At 55.4% G+C, this 10,937-nt stretch overlaps 2 protein-coding genes across 7 annotated transcripts in view; one reads left to right on the top strand and one right to left on the bottom strand.

The window, feature by feature from the left end:
- Positions 1-277: 277 nt before the first annotated feature.
- Positions 278-2,182, top strand: YDJC (YdjC chitooligosaccharide deacetylase homolog). 5 transcript variants are annotated; one of them, XM_006213302.3, is made up of 5 exons: positions 280-527; positions 616-775; positions 983-1,082; positions 1,158-1,335; positions 1,538-2,182. In XM_006213302.3, exons 1-5 carry the CDS (start codon positions 364-366, stop codon positions 1,905-1,907), a joined length of 972 nt encoding a protein of 323 aa, XP_006213364.3. In that variant the 5' UTR covers positions 280-363; the 3' UTR covers positions 1,908-2,182. The 5 variants fall into 5 exon arrangements, with proteins under 5 accessions (XP_072809186.1, XP_072809187.1, XP_072809185.1 ...); XM_072953085.1 differs by having other exon boundaries at positions 278-527; positions 983-1,335; positions 1,654-2,182; XM_072953086.1 differs by having other exon boundaries at positions 278-527; positions 983-1,335; positions 1,463-1,679.
- A 4,748-nt stretch (positions 2,183-6,930) lies between these two features.
- Positions 6,931-10,937, bottom strand: part of UBE2L3 (ubiquitin conjugating enzyme E2 L3) — a 34,327-nt gene continuing 30,320 nt past the window's right edge. For both annotated transcript variants that reach the window (XM_072953529.1, XM_031674695.2), the window contains exon 4: positions 6,931-7,286. In XM_072953529.1, coding sequence (XP_072809630.1) covers positions 7,132-7,286 — 155 coding nt within the window. In that variant the 3' untranslated portion in view covers positions 6,931-7,131. The remainder of the gene's footprint in view (positions 7,287-10,937) is intronic.

Here is a 10,937-nt window from a genome sequence, read left to right as displayed (position 1 = left end):
ACTTTGGGGTGGGGGAGTAGGAAACGAGTGTGTTTGCTTAGACAAAATACCGGCAGGACGCGACCCAGAAAGTGAACAGAAACCTTTCCCCTCAGGTTTGATTTTCCGTTTTTCATATTAAACATTTTTTGCAGTCCCTGCAAGTTCCGCGCTGCCATAAACCGGGCCGCGGTCCGGGTAGGGCGGGGCACTCCGGGTGGCTGGAGGTTGCAGGGTCCTCCGGAACCAGCAGGCGGCGAAAACAAAGGCTGAGTGCCGGCGCGCGGAGCTCGTGCGTCGGGGCGGAGCCTCGGGCCGCGTCCAGGGCGGGGCCTGGACTGTCCCGCCCGCGCCCTTCGGCCGCGAGCCGGCGGCGGGGACACGATGGCCCGACCCCGCGTGCGGCTGGTGGTCACGGCGGACGACTTTGGCTACTGCCCGAGGCGCGACGAGGGCATCGTAGAAGCCTTCCTAGCGGGGGCTGTGACCAGCGTGTCCCTGCTGGTGAACGGCGCAGCGGCCGAGAGCGCGGCTGAGCTGGCCCGCAGGTGAGCGGCAGACCCCCTGCAGGGTTCGGGCGGACTTGGGGGCCGCATGCCCCCGCCTTCCGTGCTCCCGCTCCCGCACCGCCCGCAGGCATAGAATCCCCACGGGCCTCCACGCCAACCTATCCGAGGGCCTTCCAGTGGGCCCGGCTCGCCACGGCGTTTCGTCGCTGCTCAGCCCCGAAGGCTTCTTTCTCGGCAAGATGGGATTCCGAAAGGCGGTGGCGGCTGGAGACGTGGTCTTGACGCAGGTGCGGAGGTGCGGCTGCAGGAAGATGCTCGCGGTGACCTCCCCAGGGCTCCTCCCCGAGGGCATCGTGCAGTTTTTCTGGGCGGAAGCGGCCGTGGATGCCTCCCTTGGTTCAGATACTGGTGCGGTCACAGGGGAGGACATGGAGGCGCTCCTCCTCTGTAGCTGCTCTTGGACGTTCAAGGTGCCTACCTCCCTCTCCCTCCAGGTGCGGGAAGAGCTGGAGGCCCAGTTGAGCCGCTTCCGGGAATTACTGGGCAGGGACCCTACTCACGTGGACGGGCACCAGCATGTGCACGTGCTCCCAGGTGCGTGGGTTGGTGCTTCCAGGCCGGACGCCGGTATGCAGCAGGTGCCTCTCCCTGACTCCGCCCCGCCCGCAGGCGTGTGCCAGGTGTTCGCTGAGGCGCTGCAGACCTGCGGGGTGAGCTTCACGAGGCTGCCGCTGGAGCGCGGAGTGGGAAGCTGCGCCTGGCTCGAGGCCCCAGCGCGTTCTTTCGCCAGCGCCGTGGAGCGAGATGCCCGGGCTGCCATGGGCCCATTCGCCCACCATGGCCTGCGGTAAGGCCCCCTGACCCCTGCCTGGCCCAGGCCCCAGTGCGTCCAGCTGGCTGTCCACTGGCCAGCCATACCTGTTTCTCAACCTCGAAGGGGGTTCAGGCGTCCACCAGCGTTGTCTCCACCCCAGATCCACCTGGCCCCCGGCCTAGCTCTGCCCATCGTGGTCCTGCCACCCTGCCTGCTGATGCCTAGGCATCCACAGGTGGACCGATGCCTTCGTGGGCCTGAGCACCTGTGGCCGGCACATGTCTGCTCACCGGGTGTCAGGGGCGCTGGCTCGAGCCCTGGAAGGTATACCTATGAGCCATGCCCCCACAGCCGAGCTAATGACGCACCCTGGCTACCCGAGTGTGCCTCCTGCTGGGGGCTGCGGGGAGGGTCCTGACGCCTTTTCCTGCTCTTGGGAGCGGCTGCACGAGCTGCGCATCCTCACAGCGCCGGCGCTGCGGGCCCAGCTTGCCAAGGACGGGGTGGAGCTCTGTGCCCTCGACAACCTCGACTCCAAGAGGCCCCAAGAGGAGACCCCTGGTGAAGCCATTCTGGAAACGTTTCTGGAGCCCTCCCCACCATGACCCTGGCAGACAGCCAAGCATTAATGTCTCTTTGTGCCCAGGAAGGGGAACCAGGTCCCAGAGCAGTCTCTGAGACTTCCCTGGATGCTGCCACCTCTGTGTCCAGGTCCTCAAGCTAAGAGTGGTGGCAGAACTTCCAAGAGCCCTCAGGCTGCCACTGGGCCTGGGGCCTGCCAAGAACTGGGGGCCTCTCAAGGTGCCATGTAAGCATCTTCCCTGTTTGGGTGAACTGGGCAGAGATGGCTATGTTAATAAAGTAAGATGTGTCTTGGAAACTTGGGTGTTTACATACTGTGCCCAGGAAACCTTCTCAGACACAAGGACACGAAGTAGCTCCTTCGGGGTGCACCGAGGTCACTACTCCAGAAGAGATCTGCAAACGTGCCCCACTTCTGTCGTTGCTCATGCTTAGGTGCTCTTCATTCTTTTTCTGGGGGGGGGGGGTTGGAAGAAGAAATTCTCACCAGGCTACTTTCTGGGAGGCATATTATAATCTCAATTCTGATTTTAAAAGACATCACCTGTTCTAAGGAAGCAGCAAGCAGCCCTTGCCACCCTAGGGGACAGGTCTGAGGAGGTCTTGCAAGCTTGCATGAGTGTTTATGTTCTTGCAGGAGGGATGGTCTTCTGTGAAGGTGGGATCCCTCGTGCCGGGTGGATGCCCTGGGGGTAGGGCTCCCATGTGGCCTGGATCAGGGAGCTGCAGAGAGCAGAGGGTTCACCACGTGGTCCTCCTTGTCTCCTGTCATCTCACATCACACCTTTGCCCAGGCACCTGTGTCCCCATTTTGCAGACCTTGAGATGGGAGTGGCAGAGCAGGGCTCTGAAGCTGCCTGTTCATTTGTGTGTCATGCACTAGGCCCTGGTCTGTGCCAAGCATGGAACCAGGACCAGAAGAGCCCTCTGGAGCTTTCTGAACGGGTGAGGGTAGGATCCGTACCTCCTTTTCCCCTCCACCCACGCCCCGTCCTGACTGGTGGTTTCACTCCCTTTCTGGCTCCATCCTCTACCATGCCCTCTGACCTTGGCTCCTCCAGTCCGAGCCCTTTCCTCTTACCTTTCATCAAGTGCTATGAACTGGAGTCTCGGTGAGTCTGGCCCTTGCTGTGGCCTCGCCCTTGGCTCCTAGCTTCAGCCACCTGGAGTCCTGCAGGCTGCTGGCTGGAGCTGGGCGGGGGAGGCCTGAGGGCAGCACAGAGGCACTCCCCTGCCATGATGTGGGGGTCCGCTGTTCCGAGAGGAGGGGGTGGCTGGCTGTGTGGCTCTGGGGTCCAGGAGAGAGGCGTGGGTGATGGGTGACTCGAGAGTCTGCACAGATGTTGGATGAAGCTGGGGCAGGGGTGGCTGCTGTCACCCAGGGAGCAAGGGAGGGATGAGCAGAGGTGAGGGCCCCAACCAGCCCTCAACTGTGGGCATTTACGTGTGGAGAGGAGAGGGGGCATGGCCACGCTGGTAGGATAATCAGGAGGCGGAAGTCCACCTCGCCGTGGAGGGAAGGTGAAGGGCGGCAGAGGGTCACAGGCTGCACGGGGACTCTGGTGGGCTGCTCACTGGTGTCCCAGGGGAGATGGAGTATTTCTCACTGTGCACTGGGTGGCCCAGCCCAGGGTCTGCTCCAGGCCAGGCCAGGGCTGGGAGCTGGGACACAGCCTGTAAGGAGCTCATTGGCTGGGACACACCTGGGGACAGTCGTGTGACCTGGGCTGCAGTGGGAGGTGGGAACACACAGCAAAGGGTGGGATGCAGCCAGGATGAGGCAGAGGATGCTCTCAGAGTAAGTCACTCCCCTCCCCCAGCTTTGGCTGTGGCCTCTGCAGCGAGAGGTGGTCTTCTACTCAGAGCCTCCTAGGCCTGCCTGCTGCTCCCAGGAGCCTGGCTGCCAGGGCATGGAAAATCAGCAGCTTCCCAACTGCAGCCTGGGCCAGACATGTGCCACGTGGAGGTCAGACCTTCAGCTGGACCCTGTGTGCGTAAAGGAAGCAGGAGAGGAGGCAGAGCCAGTGCAGCAGTGCCTTGGACCAGATTGGGAGGGCTCCAGCTGTGCCCTTGGACCGGGTTGGGAGGGCTACCCTGCAGGGTCGGGAGCGGAGGGACTGCCAAATGAAGAATGAGAGCTGGGCTGAGGCCGCCTCCTGTGGATTCAGCAATGGGGAGTCCAGGGCCCTGGCCAGAGGCGCCCTGGGGGCAGGAGGGTGCTGGGAGCCTGGCTGAGGTGACAGAGTAGATGCACGTTTCGCACTGAACAAGGAACAGAGTGAGGAAGGGGAGAGAACATTGGCTACTGGGTTGAGGAAGTTGAAGGTCTCACAGGCTTCTGGCTTTGGGGAGGGGGCTGTCCTAAGTCACAGGGGATGGAGAGCTAGGACCAGGACAGCCCCGACTGATGGTCAAAGGAAGGCCCCAAGCTTCCTTGCCGCCTGGTGAAATGACAGGAAGTTCCCCCTCGGACGTGCAGACCCAGCTGTCAGGCTCTCAGCTAGTGTCAAACAAACACCAAGCAGGGGACTCGGCTGATAATAAAAAATAAGTGTAGGGTCCCTGGCCAGGCCTGGTGCTGAGTCAGCATTACCCACAGTCCCTGGAAAGGGAGGTGGGTGGGGCTGGAGCCATTCAAGGAAATGGTCTCGCCCCTCCCTAGGACACACCCTCCTCAGTTCCCTGACCTCCGTCAGGACAGCGCCTTCCCTGGGGCCCAAGCCTGCTGTTAGATGTGGCTGAAGTGATCCATGTACACAGAGGTCACTGTCCCCTTCCCAGCACCAGAGGGTCACTCTGCAGCCCTTCTGCTCCCCTCGGGGGCGCCAGAACACCTCTGTGTGCCTCTTTTGGAGGCTGGGTGTGGGGAGACAGGATCAAGCAGGAACTGCCCAAGGGCCCCAGGCCCTGGCTCGTACCCAGTAAGGAAGAAACCCACACAACAGACCTGAGTCTGAGAGCGTTTTTATTAAGGGCAGCAGAGCGGGTCGCAGCATCTTAGAAAGCCTAGTTCCCACCGTGGGGGGAGAGGCGGGGCCCCCGCGCTTCGAGGAACCCAACCCGGGAGCGTGAATCCCTGAGTGGGCCCGGCCAGGCTGTGCTTGACAGCTCTCCCCTCCTCCAGAGGACCCAGCTGTCTGGACGTGGAGCAGCAAGGCTGCCTGTGGGCTTGGTGGGTGCCCACAAGGGCTCCTCAGCCACTGCCCGCTGCGGGAGCAGGCACCAGGCCCGCAGAAGGGACCACACACTGCCTCGCTCTCAGAGGCCAGGCCTCTGCTGATGGGGCAAACCTCAGGCTGCGATGCAGGAGGCTGCTGGCTTTGACCACGGTGGCCATCCTCCCGTGGCGAGCAGAGAAGGGAGGGGGTGACAGGCGGGCAGAGCTACGCGGGTGGAGATACGAAGCAATGTGACAGTTTCCAAGAATGGCATTATTTCTGGATTCAGAGAAGCAACGAGAACAAATGGTGGCTTATTTGGACAGCTTCTGACAGAATTTGGCATTTTATTACAAATCTGCATGTGAGTGAAATACAGTCCAGCATCACCTCTCTGCCAATGAAGAGACACACGTGGGTGGACGCCTGGCCCAGCGCCCTTGCCTTCCTAGGCACAGGGACTCCAGAACCTGCCTGTCGTGTACCGAGGACTAAAGAAGCCGAGTTCATGACACTCCGCAGGCCACACGCCTGGACACCCGAGCAGCACCAGGTGGCCTGACCTGCCATCGCTCCCACTTCTGCACAGGGAAAGCCAAGCTGCTGCACAGGTCTGCAAGCCCCAGAGAGACCTTGCGGTTCAGAACTAAAATTACAACAGGAAGCAAAGGCTCTTGAAGTCATCTTCTCCACAGGATCCAGCCCCCTGAGAGCCAGACGGGAAGCCACCAGTGGCAGAAGTGGAATTGGTGACACCCGGTGTTTGGACCATTGGCTTCCTCTAGGTGTCAGTGACAAGGACTCTACTCTTTCAGGGATAGTCCCACTTGCTTTGAAAAGACATGAACATTCAAATCCTTACAAGTTCATCTGATGATAAATTCTAAGGTCAATTTTTATTTCTACAAAAGAAGGCAGTCAAAACAATATAAAACATGTCAAGGATATTACTGAGTGAGCTTCAAGTGCAGCTTGACTCTGCGAAGGCTGGGAGTCCAGAGGGAGGGAGGCTGGCCTGTTCCTGGGCTGGGCCAGTGACAGCGGAGTCGCCAGAGAGTCAGACCATGCTGAGGAAGGGCTGCGGTGGGGCAGCTGCACTGGGGAGTCGGAGAGTGCGCCCCGCGCTCTGTTGGATGGACACACGTTGGATGGAGCTCGGTGACAGGCGAGTGTGGAATTTCAAACGGACATTCTGGCTTTAGCGCCGTCTGCAAGCACCTGGGCATCTTCCAGAACGGCTGCGGGGAGGTGCGCCAACCTGTGGCCTGGGGAGACTCTCTGGTGAGAAATTCCACCCACAAGTGCTCTGTCCTCTGGCTGGCAGGCCCCCGGGTGGCCGCAGCCCTGGTCCGGGGGGTCGCCCTCAGCAGACCAGCCCGGCTGGAGTTCCATCACGACGTGGACTTCAGGGTCTGCCCATTTGGTGAGCGTTACTGTGGTGACATTAGCCAGAGTTTACAGAAGAGCTGAGCCTCCCTTTCCATGGCTTTTTTGGGGGAGGGGCAGGGGAGTGGAAGTGGTTGGTTGCTTGTTTTTTTAATTTTTTAAAAGGATGTTATAAACTGGAAGCAAGAGAATTTGAACCGACTCCCAGAGCAGGCAGTGCAATGTGGAGAGAGAAGCCCCTAACACCGGCACAGTCTCTTCTGTGGGAGATGGGGCCTGGGTCCGAGGAGTGAGTGAAAAATAAACTAAATGCAAGAAAGTGGGAGTTGCAAGGGGAGGGGAAGAAGGGGAACCACAACCTTTTTTTTTTCCTTTTTTCTTTTTTAAAACCTTACGGGCTAAATGTAAATTGAAGATTTTGGATAAATTTGGACAGGAAAAGAAACACCATTCTTTTAAAGTAGATTGAAGCAGTGATTTTTTAAAACAAAGAAAGCAGAACTAGAACATCTTAAATTTTTAATCCTTTCTTTACAGGTTACCTAGACCACTTCTGATTAAGAAAACTGTAGAAAGTTAGTAACTGCCACAAGCGAACGCCAGGCGGCGGCCCGAGTCAGCCTCCAGAGTCCTGCTTTGCGGGGTTCTGAATGCATTGCTCGGGGTCTCTGCGCACACTCGCTGGGGTCAATCGCGGCAGATTTTAGTCCACAGGTCGCTTTTCCCCATATTTCTTTGTAAACTCTTCAGCATTCTTACAGAATTTTTTACGGTCCTTAGAGTATTCTTCAGCTAGGTCAGCCCGGAGTGGGTGCTCGGGCTGGGGGTCGTTCACCAGTGCTATGAGGGACTGGATGACTGCCAAGAAAAGGACAAGCACTGCTGGTTAGGACGCTCAGAAGGGGCACAGCAAGACCTGCAGCTCCGGTCAAACCTGACTTTCATCTCCATGCTTTGCAGACATAGCGGCCTCCCACTCACCTGAAATTCTAACCGCCAGCACTCAGCCCATCCTTCTTCTGAGAGAAGGAGTGATGGATGACAAACAGCCAGCACCACAGTGGACAGCGAACTGTACAGTGATGCTGCGTCCTCCTCCTCCTTCTCCAGGGAGCCTTCTTGTACTGACACACGGGGGATGACCCAGTCCCCACTCCCGACTCTCTCCTGAACTCTGGGCACTCAGGCCCAGCACTGACAGCCTGACTCCCTCGCAAGTGAAGCTTCTCCGGGGCAGGGACCAGGTAGCGTGCCCAACACCAGTCAGCTCAAGGACTTTCTATCATGGTGCCCTGAGTGATTGTGACAGGAAGGGTGTGTGACAGGCCTGCGCCATGTACATGCATGAGCCCACCCTGAGCAGCGAGAAAGGTTCATGTGACCACCCTGTCTAATCACTGGGTGGGGCACAAACCATCCATTCCCAAGGCAGATGTCACGTGCTCCCTAAAGGGCAGTAAGACCCAGAGGTGCTGGAGGGCAAGCCCAGAGGTGAGGGGGAGGGGAGCACAGAAGGTCCAGGGGCCCCAGCCTCCTCAGAAGTAGGGAGCACACAGCCACCACGCTTCTCACATCCATGTCCCTCACTCACCTGACCCCCATCAGGATCAGCACCCTCACTGTCCCAGCAGAAAGGCCTCACACCGAAGCCAGATTCCTTTCTGGGAGCACATGCCTGTCAGTCACCCCAGCATCACAAGAAATTGACTAGAAATGCTGTTTGTCCCATTTCTCCTTCTTTGCTGCATATCCACATGGAGCCCAAATGATTGCTTACTTGACGCAGTTTTTTAAATCAAAAAATATTTTTACAAGGAAGGCAGGGGAGGGAATAGCTCAGTGGTAGAGTGTGTGCTTAGCAAGCACAAGGTCCTGGTCCAATCCCCAGCATCTCCATTAAAGTCATTTTTTTTTAAAGGCAAATGCACACCATATTACCTCATAGGGCTGTGAAAATGATTTATTTATTTACTTGTTTTGTTGTGGGGAGATAATTAGGCTTTAATTAATTATTTTTAATGGAGGCACTGGGGATTGAACCCAGGATCTTGTGCATGCTAAGCACACGCTCTACCCCTGAGCTATCCCCTCCCCCCATTAAAATAAGATTAAAAAAAACAAGGAAAATAAGTGTTAGTAACACTCATGGAAAACCAGTTTCACTTGCCATAACTGAAAGCACCTAAGGCTGCTCCTGTGCAGCAGGGACACCCCTGCCTGAGAAGCACACACTTCCAGGAGCTGCCCCGGCTCACCGCCTCCAAGACCCTCCACTGCACACCCAGCCGTGAGATGGTTCCATTTCGACTTCTGGGAAATCTGAACCACCTTTGCCTTTCAGCATAAATAGGTGGCTTCTTGTCCCTCTACTGGATTAGAAATGGTTCAATAGCAGAGATGACACCGATAAGTTTTCCAGTTTTCCCTCGTATGGAGACTCAAGGCTCTCTCCTGCTCACTATGCCCATCTTAGCACCTAATGTTAAGAGCATAAAACCCTTTCTTAATCACTAAGACTTGGTTTTCAAAAGATACTCACTTTGCAAGTTTGCAATTTGTCTAATTCTTTTCTGAGAACTTGCACTTATTTGATAAAGTCTAAGTATTTTCAAGTTTATTTAGTAGTCCTGATGAGTATTTCATTCTTTCTTGGTTCCTTTGGGAGCTAAACTCTAATAAATCCTGCTGAGCTCAGCCTGGTTTGCCAGTAGAACACTGACAGCTGACAGTGGCCATGGCCTAGCCTGGCCCTTTCCCTACACAGGACAGCACGCTCATCACATAGTCCAGCCTGGGCTTCCTGCTCTCACTCACCCTGAAGCACTTTTCCTCCTCCAAAGTGTAGGGGCTTAGACACATTATCAGAACTTACCTCCTTTCTCATTGCATATGAGCAGAGAATAAGCCTATAAAGGTTCCTGTTTTTGTTCTTTCTGATAGCTCCTTTGTGATGGGGGATGTAAACAATACCTGTAATTTCCCCCTTTTCATGGCGATCCAGTGGGCTCCCTCCTCACAGAGTAATCTGTGAGGTGTACCTTCCTCATCTGCTGTGCAATGTCTTCCATGGAATGTGATACAAAATATAAGCTTATGAATCTTATCCTTGAGTTTGTTATATTTTTTCAGTCCTCTTTCTAAATCTTATCTACTTGATTTGTTATAATAGGGTATGGGGGACTAAACATTCCACTTATGAATTATTTGGTTTTTCTTTTCATCTAATTGTGTTGCTGTGTTGTTTGGTACATAGAGAGGTCAGTATTACACTGGCTTTCCCACTGACTGTATTTCAAACACAAATCTCATTCAACCACCAAACAAAGCCGCTGCTCTGTTGCTCATGTCTACAAGAACCAGACAGTGCTGAGCACAACTGTTTTTACATTCTCTCTTCTGGTACTACTCCTGCCAGCTCCTACCACCTTTCTGTTTGATATAGTTTTGCCTATTTTCTTGACTTTTCTCATGCTATTTTTGCTCAGCTTTTAATGCTTCTTTACTAAAAAAAAAGAAAAAGAAAAAAAAAAGATTTAATTCATATACCAAAAAAGAACTCTCTTAAAAGTATACAGTTCAGTTGTTTTTAGTATATCCACAGAAGTGTGTGACACCAATTTCATCGTCCCAGAGAGAGTGCCCACTGTGCTTAGTCATCACTCCCTCCTCCACCCCAGCCTGACAAACACCCATATACTTCCCGCCTCTGTGGATCTGCCTCTCCCCGGCATTCCGCATGTGGTCCATTCTCACTACTGCAAAGCTGCTGTGAATGCTGAGCTAAGTCATCACAAGTGCCCGGAATGACCAGCTACAGGGCTACCCAGCTGAGCCCAATCAACCCACAGAATGAGAAATAATAAATTGTTACGCTGAGTCACCAAGCCTGAGGAACGCGGGCATTGGCTGCCGGGGTCGGCACCCCTGAAGTGTGTGAGGACACACACGCTCAAGGCTGTGCCAGCACGAATCCGGAAGTGATCTAGAGAGAAGCCCTCACCATCTCCAGTCACAAAACAGAGGTTCTGCTCTCACTGCAGGTACAAGAGTGTCCCTTTTAAGATAAAATTTTTATCTTAAAAACCCAAGTAAGCAAGTACAAAAAGAATGAAAACTCTCTCTCAGGTTATCTCACTACTTGAAAAAAGCATCCAAAACTGGAAACAGCTACGCACCCAGATCTGCAGCTGCAAACAGGGCGAAGGCTGCCACGGCCTCTCGGGCAGCTGCTAGGGTACAAGGGGCCCGAGGGCGCGGTAAGGAGAGCCCTGTAACCCTGCCTGAGCCAGTGCACAGCGGGAGGCGCCAGCAGAGCTAGGAATTCATAGAAAAACCAGGCACGTCAGTCTTTTACAGACATCAACTAGTGCATGACCAAGCGCCAAGTCCCCTGGAGACCCTTCTACCATGCTCAGCACCCACTCCTTCCTGCTAGTTAGCTGTGAAGCCTGATGGCCGCCTTTCACGGTGACTGTTTCCAACAAGTGAGGCTTGACTTCACGTGAGAAA

This window comes from Vicugna pacos, chromosome 32, assembly GCF_048564905.1.
Source record: "Vicugna pacos chromosome 32, VicPac4, whole genome shotgun sequence".
Lineage (NCBI taxonomy): Eukaryota > Metazoa > Chordata > Mammalia > Artiodactyla > Camelidae > Vicugna > Vicugna pacos.
Note: the sequence above shows the minus strand (reverse complement) of the source record. Positions and strands in the feature narration are given on the sequence as shown.

Bases quoted from the DNA above. Each gene is read 5' to 3' on its own strand.
- YDJC (XM_072953083.1), top strand. From the start codon at position 364: ATGGCCCGACCCCGCGTGCGGCTGGTGGTCACGGCGGACGACTTTGGC. The intron at 776-982 runs GTGCGGAGGTGC...CTCTCCCTCCAG, and splicing joins GAGACGTGGTCTTGACGCAG to GTGCGGGAAGAGCTGGAGGC. The intron at 1,336-1,537 runs GTAAGGCCCCCT...AGGCATCCACAG, and splicing joins TTCGCCCACCATGGCCTGCG to GTGGACCGATGCCTTCGTGG.